General features: G+C 43.5%; 3 protein-coding genes across 3 annotated transcripts; 1 reads left to right on the forward strand and 2 right to left on the reverse strand.

The window, feature by feature from the left end:
- The first annotated feature begins 402 nt into the window (after window positions 1-402).
- LOC123440739 (peptidyl-prolyl cis-trans isomerase Pin1-like) lies at window positions 403-1,538 on the forward strand. Its single transcript, XM_045117288.1, has 2 exons — window positions 403-732; window positions 1,257-1,538. Exons 1-2 carry the CDS (start codon window positions 480-482, stop codon window positions 1,406-1,408), a joined length of 405 nt encoding a protein of 134 aa, XP_044973223.1. The 5' UTR covers window positions 403-479; the 3' UTR covers window positions 1,409-1,538.
- Window positions 1,539-6,023: 4,485 nt separating this feature from the next.
- LOC123445315 (transcription factor ICE1-like) lies at window positions 6,024-9,016 on the reverse strand. Its single transcript, XM_045122278.1, has 4 exons — window positions 8,285-9,016; window positions 6,906-7,142; window positions 6,595-6,765; window positions 6,024-6,405 (listed from the first exon to the last, which is right to left on the reverse strand). Exons 1-4 carry the CDS (start codon window positions 8,930-8,932, stop codon window positions 6,322-6,324), a joined length of 1,140 nt encoding a protein of 379 aa, XP_044978213.1. The 5' UTR covers window positions 8,933-9,016; the 3' UTR covers window positions 6,024-6,321.
- A 4,578-nt stretch (window positions 9,017-13,594) lies between these two features.
- LOC123445316 (coiled-coil domain-containing protein SCD2) lies at window positions 13,595-21,582 on the reverse strand. Its single transcript, XM_045122279.1, has 17 exons — window positions 21,086-21,582; window positions 20,567-20,754; window positions 19,098-19,167; window positions 18,613-18,654; window positions 18,462-18,524; window positions 18,081-18,130; window positions 17,975-18,002; window positions 17,577-17,651; window positions 17,373-17,483; window positions 17,232-17,292; window positions 15,945-16,064; window positions 15,732-15,853; window positions 15,441-15,510; window positions 14,832-14,873; window positions 14,660-14,700; window positions 14,448-14,574; window positions 13,595-14,016 (listed from the first exon to the last, which is right to left on the reverse strand). Exons 1-17 carry the CDS (start codon window positions 21,479-21,481, stop codon window positions 13,907-13,909), a joined length of 1,716 nt encoding a protein of 571 aa, XP_044978214.1. The 5' UTR covers window positions 21,482-21,582; the 3' UTR covers window positions 13,595-13,906.
- Window positions 21,583-23,066: the final 1,484 nt, after the last annotated feature.

Genomic DNA, 23,066 nt, shown 5'->3' on the forward strand with positions numbered 1-23,066 from the left:
CTGTCACGAAAACCGTCACGGATAGATCATCCGGGCCCAAGCGGGTTTAGCTTTCCATACTATATACACCATCTGGTCACCCATGCGGCAAAGCCTGAAACTGGAAGCGTGCGAAGGAAAAAATAATAGCGGCAAAGTCCGAAACAGGAAGTGCGCGGAGAAAACTTTCAAGTCATCGACGCGGGGAATTAAAAAAATTCGGAGCCAACCCATTTAATTCACATGCCACAGCCTCACGTCTCAACCCACGACCACGAAAACCATATCCACAACCATCCACAGCCGCTGACTCCTCTCCCCCTCTCCTCCCGATTTAGATGCATGCCCAACCTCCCTACATGCGTGGCTGCCGCCCCCTAGATCTCCCACGCCGCTGCCTCCCCGTCGATCTCCCTCGCCGCTGTCCCAACCATCTCCTGCTCCACCTCCCTACCGCTGAAGCGATCGGAGCCGCGAGCTGCGGAGCAAGGGAGGAAGAGATGGCGTCGGCGCCGTCTGCGTCGGGGGAGGAGATAGTGCGCGCGTCGCACATCCTGATCAAGCACGAGGGGTCCCGGCGCAAGGCTTTCTGGAAAGGCCCCGAGGGCCAGGTCATTTCCGCCACCACGCGCGCCGACGCGGCCGCGTGCCTCGGCGAGCTCCGGGCCCAGATCCTCGCCGGTCGCGCCTCCTTTGCCGACCTCGTCGCGCAGCACTCGGACTGCTCCTCCGCCCGCTGCGACGTCGACCTAGGTACATACGGTTCGATGCGCCGCCTCATCCGCTCCTCGTGAGATAGGCGCTAGATTTGGATGCGTAGCCGCCAGGATTTAGGGTTGCTCCAAGCCATCTATTCGACTGTGATTCGGTGGTTGGTTTTTTCCGAACAGGGTCAGGTGTCAGGAATGCACAATAGTATTTAGGATGTGCTGTATGATTCATGAATGATGTTAACATTAGATCCCAGGTTGCCAAAATTCTGATTAGGAAACTGTTACCCGATCGGCTAGCGTGTGTTCATGGCATGAAATTCCTTCCTCGATCCACCAACTAATCATGTGTGTCATACTGTGTAGGGTGGGCTTGTGTGCTAGTCTGCTGCTACTAACATACATTTATGTGAACTATTTACGGTTAGTTATTCAATCATTTGACACCGAAGAAGGAATATAATTAAAATGTATTATGAGATTTATAAGCTTTTGTGTAAATGTGTTATTGAGTTTTTCAGGTTGCTTAAGCCATGAAATAAATTAAATCTGTTGTTCTTGTGCTAGCTGATGTAGTCTTGCTCCATGACTGTTGCGCCAAATCAATGCTTCCCTCTGTGTACAGAGGAATGCAATCTCAAGGAGCGATGGAAGTGAAGGTTATGTGTGTTTCTTTAAGATTACTAATAGATGTTATATTATCTTTGCTTCAGATTTAGTAGTGTTCGATCTGCTCCATAGTGCATTTGTGCAGCCTCAAAATTTTAGTGTTATTACTAGCATATTCTCTACTTTTTGGTATTAAGATTAATCAATGATGTGCTAAGTTAAACTGAAATGATATGTATACAACCAGAAATAAAGAAAAAAAAATGATATCTATGTATATTCCCTTGAATTATTTACTTTTTATACTTTCAGGTGAGGGCTCTTTACAAGAAGCAACTGATTCACTTAGAAAATCATGTGAATACTTCTTTTTGCATATCATTAACTAATGTGTTGTTAATAAAAGTTTAGTTGCTTCATTGTCAATGTACACTTTATTATAGTACTTTTCCTTAGATTCATTTTATTGTATAGACCATAATCAGGAGGTGGCGTATATAAAATATGATTGCTTCTACTTTGTTCAAATAGGTGACACAAAGTGAAACCCTTGAAATGAACTTTGTCACTGCCTTCTATTTCCCTTCTTCTTTGGGCCTGCAAGCTAGATTATGGTAGCAAGCAATGGTGATGCTAGAAGCCAAGAAGCTAGATTATGTGAAACCCTTGAAACAAACTTCAGTAGTGCCTTGATGTCTTATTCAATTTAAATATTTCCTGATGTATACACAGAAATGCAATCTCAAGGAGCGATGGAGTGAAGGTTCTGTGTGTTTCTTTAAGATTACTAATAGATTTTAGTAGTGTTCGATCTGCTACATAGTGCATTTGTGCAGTTTTAAAATTTCAGTGTCATCACTAGCATATTCTCTACTTTTTGGTATTACTAGCAAAATGGCCCGTGCGTTGCCACGAAAAAAAAACATAATCTTCAATGATGGTGACCACATTATGTTCGCATATCTTCGCTTGATTTTGAAATTTTATGCACAAATGCAAGAAAATGTTTCTTCTTTTAAATTTATTCACAAGTTGAAACAATCTTTACATTTTCAAAAAATATATATCATGGTTGTCAAAAATCTTGGTAACTCAAAGATTTATTCTGAATTTCAATAAAAAAAATTAGAAAACATACAATAATAATTGGATCCATCCAACAGTTAATTCTTCAAAATTCACATAGTATATTGTGACAAAGACTTAGAAGCATTAATGTTTAACTACATACATTAGATCTTTCGTGAACAATTTTACAAATATGGGAACAATTTTAAAATCCAGAACATTTTTTACAATTTACAAACATTTATTAAAAATCGCGAATATTTTTTATATTTCGAACAGGTTTAAATATTTTCTTTTGAATTGGCGGCCAATTCAAGAAAAGGCGAACATAATTTTTTAAGTTGGAGGATTTTATTTTAAATTCACAAACATTTTTTGAAACGCATGAAGTTTTTCTAAATAAACTAACATTTTTATAAATCAGTAATATATTTATTAAATTCATGGGCATTGTTATAAGTCAGTAATATCTTTATTAAATTCATGGACATTGTTATAAATCAGTAATATATTTATTAAATTCATGGACATTATGTTTTCGTCAGCATTTTATTTCAAAATTCCTATTTTTTAATATGCAAAAGTTTATGTAATTCTAAATTATTTAAATTAGAAATAAACAAAAATGGAATGGAAAATTTTAAATAAAAAGAATAAACTATCAAAACAGGCATTAGCTATTTTTAAAATTTTAGGACATTTCTTAAATGCATTAATATATTTTCAATTAGAAAGCATTTTGTTAAATGCCTTTAATAATTTTGAGTACATGGAATTGTATTTGAAATAATGGACTTTTCTTATTGTACAAATATGTTTCTAAAATTGCAACATTTTATTGTATATGCGAGCATTTTATACAAAACTCCGGGCAGTTTTTGAAGTTACAAACATTTTATTTTTTAAATATGTTGATTTATAATTTTCAGTTTATTAAAATTTTAAAGATTATTTGAAGTTGTAAATTATTTAAAATAAAAAAAAAATTGGAACTGAAAATAAATAAATAAAAGGAACTAAAAGCAGACGCCTATGCATGGGCCGGCCCATATGGTGTGCTAGATATTCTTCCAGCGCGCAGAGCGTAATGTAAGAGGTTGTTACATGGGTCAGCCCAGTCCAAGATTTTTTGCTTTGTAAAACGTTTTCTATTACTTACCGCTGGCATGGTGGGTAATTTATGCAAACTCTAGGGGTAATTTCCATGACGGACGACCAGAAACCCTATTTGCTTTATTATTAGGGAGAGATTATTATTAGCAAAAGGATCCGTGCGTTGCAACGGGAGAAAAATAATAAAATTTCCAATAATGCTGATTATATTATGTCTTTAAAATTTTAGGACATTTCTTGAAATGCATGAACATTTTTTGAATTAGCAAACATTTTTTCAATTGCACTCAAAAAATAACACACAAACCTTTTTTCAAAATCCTGGACTTTTATTGTTTTCACCAAAATTGTTCTCAAAATTATGAACATTTTCCTGAATATGCGAATATTTTTACAAAAATCCCGAGCATTTTTTGAATTCACAAACATTTTATATTTTCTTCAAACTTTTATTTCAAAATTCCCAGTTTTATAAATTGCAAAAGTTTTTCAAAGTTCTAAATTATTTAAACTAAAAAATGGAACAGAAAAATGAAAATAAAAAATGAGACTAAAAACAGAGGCAGGAACTGTTTTTAAGATTTTTACACGGACTTTTGTTTAAAGTCATTGACTTTTTTATTTTATGGACATTTTTTCAAAGTTTAAACATTTTTCAAAACTCGTGAGTAGTTTTTGAATTCTAAACAAATGATTTTTTGAATATTTTATTTGGAAATTCTCAGTTTCTTAAAATTGAGAAAAGTTGTTTGAAGTTCTAAATTATTTAAAGTAGAAAAAAAGAAACTGAAAAGACGAATAAAAAAATTAAACCAAAAAAACAGGCGCCCACGCATGGGCCAGCCCAAACAGGTGTGCTGCATCTTTTTCCAACGCCCAGACCATAATATAGGAGGTGACTACACGGGCCGGTCCAGTCCGGATATTTTCGTGTTTGAAACGTTTTTTATGACTTGTAGGTGGCATTGGTGGGTAATTTTAGTTAACTTTAAGGGCAATTTGAATGACGTACGGAAGAAGCACTATTTTCTTTATTAGTAGGTAAAGATTATTGACGCATTTGTACAACTAATATTATTATTCTACATATTCATTTGGGAGTTGTATGTTATGCAGTGTAATTCTTTGTGTTTTGGATTCTTTGCAGGTTTGGCAGTTAGTTCGTGTTACTATCGACCGAGGCATTTTAGCAGGAATTACTTGGGTCTGAAAAGCTTCCTGGAAGTGGCGGTGTAGTGTTGGAGATTAAAATCATGTAGTAGTGTAGTTTCAATGATGTCATGTTACTTGATTTTTATTAATGCTTGTGCTTATAGCACCTTGTAAATATGCTTATGATGTTTTGATATTAATTTTGCTTTTTGAAATCAGACCAGATTGTTCGAAATTTGTATTGTCTTGTTGAATGAATAGAATTGCATGTCTTGTTGTAAATTATGATTCATTGTGAAGATAAGTTGGGTGAAAAGTAGGGCTAATTGGTTGGACTGGATTGAAATTATTGGGCCAAAACCTAATTGGGTTGGTTACTACATGGGCCATGCTGGCCTCCACATCAGATCCACGTAGATGTCACGTTGCATCCATGTCATGTAAATCGATGACGGATTGTTCCGTCATATCCTAGCTTGGGCCGGACGGGCCGGGGGCAAATCCGTGACGGCAAAGAACCGTCAAGGATGGTGCTATATCAAATTATGACGCGATATACGTGACGGATTTCAAATCCGTCATGCATGGGCATGCATGACAGTTTTTGGATGATCCATGACGGACAAGGACCGTCATCGATTAACAGATTTTTTGTAGTGATACTTCAAAGTATGTTCATATACATTCATATGTAGTCCCTAGTGGAATCTTTAAAAAGACTTGTATTTAAACACATATGAAGTATTAATGAATGACCCAAAATTTGATTTTTAAAAAGAAAACTCAAGTCCAATCTCCTCCTGTTTTGCATGTAGCAGGGCGAACGGTCAAATCCTGTCAAGACTGGGAGTAGGATATTATATTCACTCAACTTACTGCGATTTGTGAAGCCAATCCACGACTGCGGCACTGCTGCGCCTGCAAATCTAGCCGCGGCCTGTGGGCTGTGGCACGGCAGAATTCAAGAACCGCCCTCTGCCTGCCTGCTGCATGGCTGCATGCATCCATGTACGTACACAAACACACACATAATCCTTCCAAATCCTGCATTCATGCATCGCGGGGAAGCAGCCAATCGCCCAATCCGGTCCCCAACTAATCCTCACATGGGCTACGATGACCCATTCAGCCAGCCAGCCAGCCAGCAGAGGCTACAGCAACAGTTCGCGTGCATAAACCACAAGAGGCCAGAGTTCATTCAAAAAACAGTAATCACAAGAGGCCAGAGAATTCAATTCCGCCCGGCCGCAGCTCGTCTGCAGCTAGCTACGACGACGAGCTGCATGCACCCATGCATGCAATCATTGTCCCTGACATGCTGAATCTCTTGGAAATATATGCGGCATGACCACGACGAACGCCATGGCCACCCATGGAGGCATGCATGGAGGATTGACTGACTGGAGATAGTTCACTTCAAGTCTTCAACGGTAGGGAAAGATAACCATTACATCACACAGGTTCACGACGACCACAGAGAGGGAAGCTGGACCGAGATCTCGGTCTCATGTCTGCAGGGAGATGGCGAGCCTCATCCCATGAGATTTGTCCGTCCAAGGAACTGGTAAAACAAAGAACAGCACAAGGTTTTGTACATCTAGCATCATCGTCCTGACCAGACAGTCAGGAGAGAGGGAGAGCCCATGACCATCAATCACCATCCTGGCGGTCTTGTCTCCCGGGGATTCGCCTACATCGCGTTCTGGAGACCGGCGCAGTGCAGGAGCACCGCCTTAATTTCCTCCGGCAGCAGCCCAGGGCCCTCCCTGCATTGCTGGACACCCCAGAACAACACAACAGATCATCAGACCAGACCGTAATTAAAGATGCATGGTGAACAGCAAGCAACGGTAGGATCTGATTTGATCGAAATGCACACTGTCACCGACAGAACTGGTACCCATGGCCACAGCTGCGCGGTGGAGCAGAGAGGAGATTTTTTGGGCGGGAATTACGAACGGACCTCGGCGCGGAAGACGTCCATGGCGAAGCCGTCGAAGCAGCTGATGACGGCCTGCTCGATGTCGAGGCCGAGGCTGTCCAGCGCCCTCATGGTGGACAGCAGGATGCCCGGCCTGCGCGCGCAGAACATGTGGATGTTCACCGCCTGCCCCTCCCTCATCCTCACCTCAACCTGAACCACACACGCAACCAGTCAAACAGAGTTCAGTTCATCGATACGCCATCATAACTTCATAATAAGGATTGTAAAGCACAACCCACTACAGATATGAGTGTCAAGCTCCATGGCATGGCAGAGAGAAATGGACTGACCGTCGCCTGCTGGCCGCTGGGGCTAGGGAACGGGGCCGGCGGGCACCGCTCCTCCTTGATGCGGCCGGGGAACGGCTGCAGAGTGGGCGTCGACGGCAGGAAGGTATTGGCCGTCGATGGTCCACCGAGTGCAGCAGAGCTTGGAGCAGACTCGAGCTCGGAGTGAAGATCGCTGATCCTCTGCAGGAGCTCCTTCAGGTAGTCAATTGCGTCACCGAGGATTGAAGCCCTGTCCATCTGATGACACAGAAGAAGGAAAACTGGTGATGAGCTGCTGATCAAAATTACTACTACCTCTCACGTCTTATATTTAGGAACACAGGATGTACTCATACCATACAACCATGCAAACACTATTACTAGAAACTTAGAATTAGTAACATTTTGACATAATCATGTTCTACTGATACACTAGGAAAAATGCAGATTGTAACTGTTGCTGTTCAAAACCATCCTGATGATTGCAAAGAAAAGTAAGCTGATTACATGGAACAACTGCAGGGAAATGCACTTTAGACGCCAAAACATGCAGAAATTGGACTTCTCCAAGGAAACAAACAAAAAAAACAGAAACCTCCAACAAGAACACCTGTCAAGTACACAAAGGGGGGAAAAGGAGCTTTGTGGGTTATCCAGTGGCAGGTGGCTTTCGATAACACCTTGTGCATGCCACTGTGTTCAGTTTGCACCATAAGCAAACATCAAAAGAAAAAAAAATCCCCAACAAACATATTTGGGTGGTAGGTTCAGTACTGAAATCTACCCAAGGCAGAACAGTAAAACAAACATTTACCAAGCTGAGAAGGGATTCATGGTGCTAAATTTCCACCATATTGTAATGAAAAAAAATGGTTTGCAATGCATGAATTTCATGGAGCCTAGAGATTATATTTAGATAATGGAAGGATTTTGTCGCTCGCCGTTTCACGTGAACAAGTTCAAGAAGAAAATTCCCGCGCTCCGAACGGGCCGTAGAGATTTTCTAGATGATGGAATAGATTTATCGCTTGCATTTCACGTGAATAAGTTCAATTCCTGCAAGAAACAGGAAAAATTCCCGCGCTCGAAACATGGCTATAGAATTTATTTTTTCCAAGATAATGGAAGAGTTCTATTGCCTCCTGGAGATGGCTAGATATGAACCAACATGACACTTAGAGTGCCATAGATCTACTACAAAAAATGTGTGCTTTTGTGACATAAATGCATCCCAATTCAAGAATTCATCACCAAAATTCACCAACAAGTGCAGCAACAATCCATGTAGTAATATACTCACATCATGAACTAAAATATGTAAATAGATCAACCATAATATGTATAGTAGAGATGGGAACAAGTAGGTGATCGATTTCCATGACGGGGGGAGCGTTCCTCACCTTGCTGATCTTGGGCACCACGGAGCGCAGCATGTAGAGGCGGTCGTTGAGCTTCTTCCTGCGCCGCCGCTCCGCCATCAGGTTCTTGGCCGGCATCCCCTTCTTCTTGCCCTTCCCGTTGCCGCCGCCGCCACCTCCCCCCGGCGCGCCGACCGCCGCATTCTCCAGCGAGGCGGAGACCCCCAAGGAGGAGGCGTCCATGCTCTGCTGATCCAGCTCGTCCTCGTCGTCCCACCCCATGCCGTCGCCGAACGCCGACAGCGGGGGCGCCAAGAACCCCCCTTTCTGCCCTCCCGCCCCCGCCGTCAGCGGCGGCGGGGCCTCGAGAAGGAACGGCGGGGCGTCGACGCTGAAGGGGTTGCCGCCGGACCCGAAGTCGTGGTATGCCGGGGGCGCGGGGACGGCGGAGGACGACGACGACGGGAAGGCGGCGTTGTAGTCGAACAGCGCGGCGTGCTCCATGGACATGAGCAGCGACGCCGAGTTCGGCGCGGGCGTGACGCCGCCCCTGGTGCCGCAGGGGAACCCGAACGCCGGGAACCCGGCCGTCGCCATCGCCTCCGACGTGAGGTACCCCCAGTCGCCCCCGCCGCCGCCCACCAGCTCGTCCTCCTTCTCCGCCCCCACCACCGCCGCCGGGTTCTCCATCACGCCCTCCTCTGTCCTCTCCCACGGATTCTTGGCAAGTTCGCACGGTCAGTTACTTCTACTTATCCCTCTGCAACTCGATCCCCCTTGGGATGGTTGCTACCTTCCCTTCTTATAGGGGCGCAGAGGCCAGTGGCAGCGTGTGCAGCTAAACAATGTTACATCCAGAAGATGCTTCGGCAAATCATGGCCGTCCGATGAACCGTCGCGCAAATCTCAACGTTGGATCCGACCGTCACGATGCTAGGTGAAAACAGTCGCCGATATATCACACCGCGATGAGTATGCCTCCTTAACACATTTCTTCATTTAGAAGGAATAAAACATAATTCTACGAAGCTTGCAAAATTCCTCCCTGGTAAGCGCATTTTGGCGCGAAATTTGAACCTTGATGACTAGGGTCATGCCTCCTCCCTAACTCCGCCGCTCCATCGGAACCCTAGGGTATGATTTATTTTTAGTTTTGCAAGTACAACACTTTTTTTTTGTGGGAAAGTATAGTTCTTTTGCAAGAGTGATAAACATGCCATAGCCATGGATATGTTTGTTAGTGACGAAGCACACATACGTATGTGATATGGAAAAGAACAAAAATATTCACTGGACACGAAAAGCATGAGAATTCCGTGTGCCATGCTCCATGGTTTCTTACATGGAGTGTTTGTGTGCGTCACTTGGGAACAGTATAGCTTTTGTCTTCTTCCAAACAAAAAACCATGAGTAATATTTGTACGCAACGTTTGGGCCGTCCTGTAGCAAATGAAAGCTGTTGCACCTAATGAAAGGATCAAAAAATGAGTTGGCATGAAGGTTTGTTTCTCTGTGAAGCTAAGGTTGAAGGATGGGAGGAGATTAAACATCGCAAGTTTTTACAAAAAAGGTTCTGCTGGCAGGGCGACACGTGTGCGGTGCCATGGATGGAGAATGAGCTGGCCTTTTTGTTTCTCGTTATCTTTGAAGGGTGTTGTGCAGAAAATCAAATGCTCTCTGTTGGTTTTTCTTGTATTGTTTGCCCACAAGAGAACCTTCAAACAAACAAAAGGAAAGAAGCTTACTTCAAACAAACAAGAGAGGATTACTTCGAACCACAAAAAGAAGCAAGCAATGCTTTCCCACCAACTTTGCAAAACTAATTTGTTTTAGCTTTGGCTAAATAGCCTAACAAAATTTGTTTCGATTTTGTGTATGATACGAAAAGTCGGTTAACGGGGCGTATTTATGTGGTGTTCCAAACGTGTAGATAATCATTAAGCCACTTAAGAGTTATAGTTGTTGGCGCATAATTACGAAAAAAAAATAGTAGTTCCTGGCCTCCACCTATTCAACATAATCCAACTCTAGCCTTCGTCTAAGCGCCACTGCAGCCGGGTCTGATATATTAGCCACAGTTTGGGTTCTTTGCCTGCATTATGTTTATTCACATGATAGTTCAATGGTTGCATGCTTCTCTAAAAAAATGTGGTAAAAAAGGGAGATCATTCTGTTCACGGTTTGAGAATGAGGGAAGGGTACATGATTGAGTTCCTGCTCAGCCCCTCGAGTGTGTGGATGAGTGTGTATGTGCACAATGCCAATTACAAGCTCTCCCATGCATCTTGTGACCCTGCCGGAGCTGAGAAAGAGAACATCATCGGATGCAACACGATGGAATGGAATTATTGGAGAGAAAAACTCAAAAAGGTTTGCCCTCCCCGCCAGGACTCACATGTGTGTAATGTAAAGCGAGAGGAAGGGAATTCAATTTTTCTTGCGATTCGCCTGCCTAATTTGATGTAGACACTATGCGAGCTACTACCGTAGGAGAAATTACGCGTTGCCAAGTTGGTAGTGTGCACCATATCTACAGAGACCACGAGTTTATCTTCCCATATGTCAAACAAATAAAAAACCGATGTGACCTCTCTGCTATACGATTTAAAGAGCTAAATCACAAGCCAACAAGTGGACACGCTAAAGCAGCTCGTTTTTAATCGGTACGCTCGGAGGGCTTATTATGCATCATAAGAGAAATTACGAGCTCACTTCTGTAAAGCAGTTTGTTGTCGTATGACAAGTCGCAAATTGATTGGATATTTATCATGCTTAGGCGGTCATTTTCTAAAGAACGTACGAGACGCCAAATTCGATTAGTTGTTGTGTATGACCAAGTCACAAATTGATTTAATTCCTATATATTGTGAGAAATGTTTAGACGCGTCCAAATTGTACCTTTTTGTGATCTAGTGGCTCATAGTATTATTACCTCTTGATAAGTATAGACGTATAGTAGGATAAGGGTTCATGTAAGAAAAAATTCTAGAGGTTAACAATTCTTAATTGTGCAGATAAACTTGGAAACCATTAATTGTGCAGATTACTATCTCCCTCATAAAATATTAGGCACAGTTTTACTATCAAAAGTCATATTTTGGAGCGGTTTGAATACGTTTTTAGAATGTAATTAATATTGTTTTGGGTTGGGTTAAATATAAGGCCTCTTTCAATGCATTGCTGCTTAGGTGTGGTGCTAATAGCATTAAAAAACTTAGCAACTAATATCCTCAACGCATAGGTGCTTTGTTTTGTTGCCAAACTTCTCTAATTCAATTGTTTGTAACCATTAAACAACTCCATACATTGGTTGGTAGTAGCCATTTTACATAGGTTCACGTGTTTAACATCGTTTTTTTTTTTGAATCATCATGGTGCTCTTTCTCCTTTTTAATTGTGTTGTCACATCACTTCTTTGCATATGTGACACGCACTTGTACAAGATGGAGGACTGAGGCCTAAGGGGCTGTTTGGTTCCCAGCCTAAGGTTGCCACGTCTAACCTTAGTCATGTCACAATACCTTAGACATGTGTTTGGTTCATTGCCACACTTATGGCTTGCCACACTTTTCTAGTTATATGGTCCACATGTCATACACTCAATTTTTTGCCAAATCTTGCCACACTTGTGGTGTCCATTTTGTTAGCCACACTTTTTTGTGGCAGCCACACTTTGCCTAAGGTTAGTTGTGGCAAAGTTAGTCATGAACCAAACAGACCCTAAGTATCTCCCTCGGATAGAGAAGTTAATGCGCCACTGAATTAGTTAATGCGATGCAGCCGTTGAAGGGGCATGAATGTGATCGCCGCTGTTCAAACTCCCTGTACATCTCAGAGGTCACTTGCACCTTATTTGTACAGCTACAGGTAGCAAGATTTGATTAGACCGAAACCATCGATTGGTTGGGTTTGATAGGGCCACTCGTAGCTGCAACTTGGAGATGCCAGCTGCATACAAGCAGTAGAACTGTCGTGATCCGTCATCCATACCTGTAGTACGTACTGTTCGGATCAACATCCACGCAGTGCACATCATCATACATAGTATATAGATAGTACATACATACATAGATATGTCGATGCACATAACACATAACAGAAGCAGATAAATGTATGTCGTAGCTAGCATATCCAGGAGGCATGCGTGCGGTCTCATGATCGGTTATTTTGCGTGCGCTCGACGGATGGGAAATGGTGTTTGGTTCTTCGTGCATGCATGTATCCTCCCTGCATGTACGCATGCATGCATACAGTGTAGATACACAGCCGTACCTAACTGCGGTCTAAGCTATGGTGGTACTACTAGAAAGCAGTGGCTGGCTGGCTGGCCAGTAGGCACGCAGACGCGGCGGCGAACGCCAACCGTATGAGACGGCGACGGTACGACAGCGAGGCCCGATCGGTCGATGGCTTTAACGTGTGGGCGAGGGAATGAGCAAATGCGAGACCGTCCATGAATGCCCCAGGGGCGCGCGCGAGGTATGAAAGGGAGTGGGGAATAAATAGGGAGAGGCAAAGGGCGAGTCGACGGAGAGCGGCAGCGCGTCCCAGGCTTCCCGTGAAGCCCCTTACACCATTCTTGGTGGTCTTGACCCTCCACCCCCCTAAGAAAAGAAGAAGGGTCTGGCGATCGATGCGATGGATGGATCGACAATTCGACCGGGCGATCAATTCCCGGCGCCGCCGGCCAGCCAGCCAGCCAGCCAGCGACGCGACGCGGCGCGGGCTCTGCCCTCGGCGCCAGGATACCGGCGGAGGCCCGTCCGTCCGCTCCGACGCACGCAAACACGCCGGAGAGGAGGTTCCGTCGCAGTCGTGGGGTGTGTAGACAGGGTCGTTGGTAATCATGACGGAGTAACGCAACGCGGCGAGAGCCCCGGCCGGAAACGTACTGGGTTTCGCAATGTGGCGCCCGTGCAGGGACGAGTTTGGGTTGGGCTCTGTCCATTCCTGGGGTGCCTGGAAATCGCAGGTCATGTGACGAGCGGACAGGGACGGGCAACGAGACAGCGGAGCGGAGGGGAGCTTTCTTCCTTTCTTTCTTTTATTTTGACGACGCGGCCGTCCAACCGTCTCCGTGGCATGGACTCCAAATAGTCGCGTTCCCATCTCCAACTTCTGACCCCGCATCAATCCGCGCAGAGGAAGTCAGCTCATCATGCACGGAACAAAGATTCACATTTTGTGATAAGGCAAAGTCTTCGCCACACAGATTACAGGCGTTGCATACTTGCATCCTCCTCTTTTTCTTATCCTCTCTGAGAGAGGCACGTACACGAGATAGCTTGCACTTTTTTTTCCCATCCGTCCAGTTCGTGAGACCAGACAACTGAGTAAGCATGGGAGGAGGGGTAATCACAGAAATTCACAATTACTTGGTGAGGTGAGCTCCTCGTCGTCTTGCCAGGCAAAGCCAATTACACATTTCACGGAACTAATTCAACAAAGGGATAAAATCGGCTACACAAGCACCGTCGGAATCTGGACGGGTCCATTGCTCAACGCCGGAGGACCTGAAGCATCGCTGCTGCTCGGGGACTGTTTCGATGGTGGGTATACCAAGGGCCTGAAGACCTGCTGGGAACCGGAGCTCCCGTTTGTCCAAAACTGGGATGATACACTAGCATAAGACAATCGATCATGAATTCATGACGCATGCCCTCCCTATTCGTCCTCCATCGCCGCTGAGGCAGCTTCGTCGATGTCTGCACGTGTGCCCTCCCACAACTGCTGCTCTATGCCCAATTTCCTGAGCTCTGTCAGGCCTCGCTCCACTGCAGTCACAAGGATCAGATTTTTCAGTAAACACGGGGAATAGCGTATTTTTATTAACCCAGAAAAGTTGGGTGTGGCATGCATGAAACCAGGTTAGAAATCGATTGAAAAATACAACAGACAGACAACATATAGTGCAGCAGGGAACACTGAAAGTGCTCCTGTAAAGGAACCTTATCTGGTTTATGCACACGGATACAATTACGACAATCTTTTGATTCCCTGCAAGTGACTACTGAAATGGCTTCTAATAGCAATCTAATTAAATATCGAGTTAAACTAATCGTTTTACCACAGGTATCTGCCAATGGTTATGTTTTCAACTATAATATTCCCTCAGTCCCATAATATTGGTTGTACACATAATGGTTGTAATAACATCTTATATTATGGGACGGAGGGAGTAGTTAACAGGGAACAAGCATCGTACCATCTATAGCATCATGAGAATTCGGTGCAACCGCGTTGCGAGCAATCCAAAACTGAAGCCGTTCGTCAGCAATGTCTTCCTCGATACCGTGAGTTTTGGCTCTTCTCCAGAAGTATATAAGCCATGCCTGCATTTGGTGATATGGAGTCCGTAAATAACACAAGTAATATCTGGAAGGAAAAAAACAATGATTCACATTACTGAAGGCTTACATGCTTAAAGCTAACATCCTCTGCCTCTTCGTTGCTAAGGTCTGCAATATGTCAAATAGTTTCAGTTTAGCTTAACTAAAATCAAGTTAAAATGTGTACATATAATACAAGTTCAAACAGTAAAAGGGAAGTTGAGAAGATAATCTACAAGAGAAAAAAAAGGAGGTATTACCAAATGCCTCCAAGAATTTAGGTTCGCCAGGTGATTTATAATCTGAAAAAAAAATTAAGTTGCTTAGTAAGAATGCAAGCAAACACACGTGATTGCATCCAAATTGACTCATTGGAAAATCATTCCTACGCAAAAAATATAGTGCATGCACCTGCAGATGATACGCTACAATCAATACCTTTTTTGTTTCATGTAAGGACAACTACAAGTATGGTGTTAGTGAAACAGTTACTGGAAAAACCATTGATTATGTGAGGGATTTGTATTGTCTCAACTGGACACACCACATTACAGGACATGCAAATCTTCAACTTTGGCATAAGACCCTGTTGATTGTTGATAAGGTGTTCTCCCTTTCATAATCACATCGTACAAAAAATTCGCTGATGAGCCTTGAAAATAGTTATGTTAAAAAATTAAGCATCACAGGTCATGTACCCTGCCACTACAGTGTAGACTTATAGGCAGATCAAGAAAAAAGAAAACAAATCACAGACAGAGGATTGCAATTTGCTCATTAAACTGAAGCCCAATGATAAAGCTATAGCACCACCAGTGTATAGTACGGAAGGAGCTCTCCATGATTGAACTAATTAAAAAAGGGCAAACCTGATGTGAATTGCCGAACTATGCTAGGTCTCCGGTGTTGACCAAGTGCAACCACAACAGCATCTTCCACCTACATGATAATAACTAAATTGAGGACCACAGTGATAATAGGCTTAGCATCTTCCACCTACATGATAATAACTAAATTGCTGAACTATGCTAGGTCTCCGGTTTTGCTGCAGAAGCTTGTTCCTGCACTTTAAGTTTGCAAGTGTACATCTGCAATTTGGCAATTGAGAAATCTAGAAAATAGAAAGTTAACATAAGTTGATAAGAAGGGAAGACGAATACCTTCAAAGATGAAAGCTCCCTAAGTCCCATTTCAACTGAGAGCATGCTCTCGATGTTGCCTTCTCCCATTACGTCACTCATCTCTCGCACAAGCCTATTTCTCCTCTGAGCATCATCCTCACCTGCTTGAATGAATTATAAGAATAGTTCATTGGAGTGTGCATGGAATAAACTGGGATCTACAACTTATACAGTATATAAATGCAGACGTACCTTGCTTACGAGGCTCCTCCTTGATAGCCTTTTGACCAGCAGAGAGAACAACCTCAAGAGGAAGAGGGGCTAAAGATGACCAATGTTCATGCTTTGACACCGCAATCTCGGGATAAACTCCTTCAAGTTTATTAGGAGGCCATCAGATAACCAAAAACCAGGATACGAATAGAAGTACATGCAAAAGTTAGCCTTGCTTGCTCGTGTGAACTAGACTTGAGCATTTTCCAGGCAAAGCCTTTGCCAGGTCCTGTTCATTTTGGTCCCCTAATCTAGGCACAGGCCCAGCCCTTAAACATAGTTGGGCTGACCTGGACTGGTTGGCAATTGGCCGGTTTATCCCCACTAGTCTAAAAGCCTGAACCAGCCTCAAATCTGGGGTGAGGCTGAACCAAATGCGCCTACCCTACTGAGACCACAGATTAATAGTATCCACAGACAGACTATAACAACAAAATATCAATGACCATTTTTGCACTTAGTAAAGCAAATAGCACAAAATTTCAAAGTCTTCACACTAATTAGCTCTTATTCGATCCTACCACGTCACACTTAATCTTTTGTCAGCCATGGAGCAAAGTGCAAAAGACACTCTAGGACACCAGGCCAGCCTAACAAGGCTAAAACATCAACCATACAGTCAAAATGCCTGCTAAATATCCATGGAAGCTAGCTATCTAAGGAAGCATCCCATCCATGTAAAAATTGCCTATTTGCCTCTATACTCTTCTTAGGTTCTCTTTCTGCTGGTGATTACCTTAGTTTACTTTCTCTTATTTTATTTTGTAACAGGGTGATATCATATACATTCGTACTGCTTTCAAGACTTTGCTTGTAATCTATGGCTCTATTGGCGATGTGATGAGTCATGATAATTGTATTTGGTTGAGCTGTTTGTAGATATGTGAGAGCGTCTGGGTAGCTGTTCTTTTTCTCGTCAGATATAGAGAGGGGTATAATTGTGTTTCAAAATAAATGAGATAAGATGTGAGAGCACAACCATTGGTTAAATTTACCCAACTTTAATCAGATTTGCACAGTAATTGAGAATTTTAGTGTCAAGGCCTACAGTTTTTGGTTTAAAAAGAAGCCAAGCCAGCTAACATCATTTCAAGAGAGAGCAGTAGATAACATTTCTCCAGAGATTATTCACATCATGAATGCACATAACCTTTGATTTCAGTAAATGCCTAGCGAGCATTATTAGAGAATAAACCATACTGGGCAAGTGGACAATGACATCATGTTGAACAATATTCCACTAAAATTGTTTCTTAGGCAACTTACCATATTGAACCGCTAAGCCCCAATAACGTGCAAGCCAGCACCTTTTTAGGACAACCTCTTCCTAGCATAAAGTTGCAAATAGATCAAAATCCATGTCAAGCACAAACGAAGTGATTACGATCGTACATAAATCAGACCAACCATTTCTTCTTGGGTTAAGATCATTCTCTGAGTCATGGACCGGAGAGCCTTTGTCTCGGACTCTGCCTCCTTTAGCTGGTCCATAACAGCTGCAACCTCCTCTTTGGCAGACTATTTAATGCATGAGAGAACACAAATGAGTTAAATATAAGACCAAGACCATATACAAACAAACAAAAGCTGCCGGATATTGAGTATCATTGCCTCAAGTTCATGCTTTATTGTTGATACTTCTCCATTTCTACCATCAGTTGATTCCCTTGCAGCCTTTAGTGCAGCCTATGGACACATATATACAAATAAAATACAGAAGATCACTCAAGTGTTGGTCAACTCTTCCAACTATTAAATGCATAAAGAAGATCACTCATTCGGCAAAATTTTAGAATAAAGATCTAGCATGGCGATAGTGCATTTAGACACAACAAACAACAGCTAGAAAACGATGGCATTGGAGTTCTGCAGAGGATTTGTCCTCTTATTTGAATAATAGACGACATTATGGAGGCAATTTCACCATACACATCAAGATCATGGCTAAATTAACAGAATGAAAAGATGACTTGGCAGCAACCCATGAGTGAAACACAAGAATAACTAACCTCCCGCTGTTTAAGTGCCGCTTCCTTCCTGCCAGCATTCATGTAAATGTTATGCTATGCCCAGTTCTGGACTTGTGAAATTGGCATATTCAGGCATGGAACAAACCTGCTCAAGAGGCGAGCTTCTAAGGATACCCCGTCTCCGAGAGCAGCTACCTTCGTATATTAGTAAATTATGATATTAGCAAACATAAGGTGCATAGAGCTCATTTTGCAAGGAACGCATGCATTCTCTTGACACAGAAGGATCAATTTATTCCAATATTTCAGAACACTATAGTTCAGATAGACTCAAAACATGTTTCACAAATGAGTACACATGTCAAAATATAAAACACATAAGAAGATTTTTGGCTGCATGCATCGATTGATGCAGAGGCCGGAGGTTTAACCTCCTTTTCCAAAAAAAAACACGTTTCACAAATGAGTACACATGTCAAAATATAAAACACATAAGGGGATTTTTTTTAGTGGATCCTAATTTCACCTGTTTCTCAAGCTCCTTCGCCCTAGCTTCCGCTTCCTCGCATTTTTCTTCAGCACGCCGTAACTGTTTTTCCAGATTCAGAATAAGCTTAGATAAGCCCGTCATAGAAAAGATTAGTGCATTGCAATATAATGATGGTGTTTGTCATTACCTTGTCTAGAACACTTTCATTCTCCTCTTGTAGCATATCAAGCTGTTAGACATCAGTGCATTAGTCTTCATATAGCTTATGCACTCTTCAACTATTCAGTTCTCTAGTGAAAAAAAAAATCTAACAGCTAAACCAGAAACTATGAATAACTGCAAATAATTACTATTTCCTCTGTTCCCCAAAACATGTCATTCCAGCTTTCACATTTGCTCCTAGAAACATGAGGTTGCACGATATCAATGTGACCTTTTGTACCATCTCTTTTCCCTGGGATGCCCCTCATCTTCATTGTCTAAATGGTTATTTCCGAAGTCATTTACTACTACAGACTAGTAACCTAAACCACGAGAGCAATAGGTGTCCTAGTGAATGTCTTGAGTGAGAAATATGGATATTTGCATATGTTCCTTGGTTGCTGTGCAAAATAATTACGCCGTCATCTACTTAGAAACGGATGAAGTGGTTTCCATAGAAAAAAGAAAAACCTCATCTTGAAGTGTAGATGACTCTCTCCGTGGCGCTGATTCTCTAGAGTTAAGTGGGGCTGTATCAAACCTGGAGCAGGAAAGGTTAAAACATATACATGCTGCTCTTTTCTTTACGATATATAGAGAAGGAGTGCAAGGAAACTCAAGCTAGAGAAAAAAGAGTTAATAATGTGGTAATTCAAAAATTTCGATGCACAAATGCAACAAGAAATGCAGTGCCCATGGTAACATACAGAAAATGTAGGAGTGAGTTTAACATGATGTTGTATTATTTAAATAAATTGTAATGTGCTGCATGTAGATGCATTAACTAATCGGTAACCTACATTTTAGGGCATCAAAACCAATTATTTGCTTTAATTGGTAATACTCCCGGCAACTTAGGCTGCGTTTGGATTAGCGTTTCTCCTCGTTTCAGACCGGTAAAGAATACAGAGCTTGTCCCGTCGTTTTGATTTCAGGCAGGAATCAAGTGTTGACGGGTAATTTACACTTGTAAGATAAATACAGGTGTAAAATCTTACACCTATTCCAAGCAGGGCCTAAATAGATTACTCACACAAGGAAACTCAAAGCTAGAAAAAAGAGTTAATAATGTGGTAATTAAAAAAATGATGCACAAATCCAACAAGAAATGAAGCGCCCATGGTAACATATAGAAAATGTAGGAGTGAGTTTCACATGACGCTAAATTATTTAAATAAATATAATGTGTTGCATGTGGATGTATTAACTAATCGGTAACCTCAATTTTAGGGCGTCAAAACCAATTAGTTGCTATTATTGGTAATACTCCCGGCAACTAAATAGTTTATGCAGCACAAGTCAGCAAAGCACAGTAATGTCTTACTGGCCATGAGGCATACTACTTACACAGCCATGATGTTGGCCTAATCTAAAATCAGATTCACAATTTAGACGAGATATTTTAACATTTCAGTCACATCAGTAACCGCTGCAGCATCTAGTAGGCTAGTATGCATGCACAACTGGACTCAATGCTTCAATTTATTAGGTAGAAGATCAGAAGCTCTCGAAGATGTTCCAACTTATGATACTGATGTGGCAATGACCAATAACATCCTTTACAAATAACAGTCCAGAGGTTAATAGTATGTCCAGTCCATGTTTACCTGTTGATTATCAGGCACATAAGGGTTGGATCATATGTTAATGCTACATTGACACATCATCATGCTGGGTAAAGTTAAATAAATATTATCCTTACCAGAATTTCATTAACTACAACATGTAAAAAGACCTAATGACAGGTCCAGTCAAATTAAGCCCATAGGAAGAGTTGACTAATTCAGTAAGCTAGTATCACCACTTATTCTAATAAGTGGCGCAGGAAGTAAAATGCACTAACTATTGCTCGGGCGCACACTAGTATCATGCGTTCATTATGTAGAAGCTCCAGCATACATGTACGTTGTGCAGATCTGGGGGTATGTCACTGCATGTACCTTTTCTGTCGAGGGCGCTCCACTGGGGACTCCACAGCCACAGGTGGGATAGGAGACGGGGTTCTGATGGTAGTGTTGGTTTTGATTGGTGGAACCACTGTGGCGGTCGGTCGTGCTGCAATGGCGGCTGTCCTTCCGGCTGATGCTGAGCGGACTGTAGGAGGCGGCTCTACAATGTTCCGACCTAACTAATGAAAACATGAGGATATCAAATTAGCAGAAGAACACGGAGCAAGCAAATTGAGCAGATCAGACACAACCAATTCAAAATTCCTTATCGATCATCGGCTCCCAAACACAGTCCCGATGAAAAGGGACTAAAAATACGCTTGGCATTAGCAAATGGGAACTAGCTTCATTCGCAAATTCAACTAATGACGCATGCTCTGACACCGATTTGACCGCGATTTGACCAGCTATGACTAAATTCGCCCATAGCTCGAGCTCGAAACAGCCGAATCCGAAGCAGGGACGCGGCCTCGAGAGGGGCCAGCGGGAGATCCGGGGGAGCAGAATTACCGCAGGGGAGGGAGATCTCGCGGTGCGGCCGAGCAGTGAGACGCCGTTGCTGCCGTGGCCGGAGCGGGCGCCGCTGCCGAACCTGGCGGGGGGCGGGGGCGGGTGGTCGTTGGCGTAGTCGTCGTCGTCGTCGTCGTCCCCGGCGGCCGCGGCGGCGCTCTGGGAGGCCATGACCTGCGCGAGCCTGGCGGCCGCGGCGCGCGCGGCGACGTTCTGCGTGCGGCGGACGTTGGATATGCCCCCGACGCCGGCGACGGCGCCAGGGAGGGAGGCCGCGGAGGAGGTGGAGGAGGAGCGGTGGTGCGAGGGGGAGACGCCGCCCGGGGAGGTGGAGCCCGTGCTGCTCCCACTGCGCTGCCGCCCGTAGACGGGGCTCCCCGCCCGCAGACGGTCCATGGCGGGCTCGCCGGAGCGGGGAGGGATCTGGGCCGCCGGGAGAGCGCGGTGCGGGGGGGAGGCCGCGCGGCAGCACGACGCGGAGATGGCGAGGCGGGGGCAGGGGCGGCAAGTGGTGGAAGGTAGTAGTGGGGCAGAGTACGCTCGCGATTCCGGTTGGAGTTTTTCGGTTTTTTGCCTTCTCGCAGTTTGGCCCCTCGTTTTTCGTCATTTTCAGCAGCTGCGCATATTAGTTTACAGAGGGAGTACACTTTTACAAGGTAATTTTGAATGTTTTGGGTGATCTTCAACGGTGAGTTTATAATTTGAGATGCTATATAGTCGCGTGTGATTGCTTTTTTTTGGTAAATATTGAAATTCTAAGTGAGGCCAAACGCACCTCGTGAAATATTATACTCTGTATTTCAAAATGAAAAGGCAAAATGAATACAATAGTTCAAGTATATGCTCATGTGGGATGGTCGTGCCAGCACGAAAACTTTGTGGGGTCAATCTTCTCAAGTTGTAAGGAGTGATACATGTAATTTAGAAAATCAATGGATTGTTGTAGAAAAGGTATGGTCGACTCGCTCCACCGTTACACGTAGGTTCACCAATCATCATTACACACGTGTAGAATCGTCCTTGAGGAAACATCCACGTGTCCTTGAGTGACATGTGAGGATGTCACGTCAACACACATGGGTCGAAAATAGATGAGGAGCTATGTCCGTCGTTGATCGGTACCAAGCACGGCAACAACAAGAAACATGTGCCGACCTTCACCAGCAAGGTAAAGAGATGCCACTTGAAAAGAGTTCCCTTTTTATCCATGAAGAAGTTACGAGGAGGTTGAAGACATGCCAAAGTATTCGATAACAAACACATGCCCCTTAAAATGGGTAAAAGACATGGAGAAAGCTTCGAACTCCACGTCTCTCCAATTACCTGCCTAGCCCAAGAATCCTGAATAAGACCTTCTGTGGAGGTTAAAGTGGAGTTGAGCATGAAAGGAGGGCACGCAATCAATAGCAAATGAGGGCCTTGATTGCATGCATAAATGTAGAAAGGAAGACGTAGTCAAAATAAGAGGAACATGACTGAAGCACGAGATGAGAAACACCTTCACCTTTTTATGGAAAAACACCTTGATCCTAAATGGACGGACCAAGAACGACCATGGGTGGGAACCCAACTTATTTGTGACCAAACTGACATGGACCTATTTCGGGCTTGTATCACCATCACTTTGGGTAATGGCTCTAAGGTGTTGTCTTGGCATGACAACTGGACTGGTAGGGGACCGCTCGTCTCTCTCGCGTCAGAACTCTTCAAGATCGCCTCAGTAAGAATAGGACGGTGCAACATGAGCTTTCAAATGACAACTGGATCAAAGCAATATCAAGGGTGCATACAGTGCAACAGCTGAGTGAATATGTGTCCTTATCGACTTGAATCAGCCAGGTTCAGCTCTCTCCCGACCAGGAGGATTCCATTGTTTGGAACCTTACCAGTAACGGAGCATACTTTCGGCCTCGGTGTACGCAGCACGGTTCCATGGCTCACACCCGAGATTCGATACGTCCAAGGCGTGGACCGCCCGCTG

This window comes from Hordeum vulgare, chromosome 3H (genome assembly GCF_904849725.1).
Source record: "Hordeum vulgare subsp. vulgare chromosome 3H, MorexV3_pseudomolecules_assembly, whole genome shotgun sequence".
Classification (NCBI taxonomy): Eukaryota; Viridiplantae; Streptophyta; class Magnoliopsida; order Poales; family Poaceae; genus Hordeum; species Hordeum vulgare.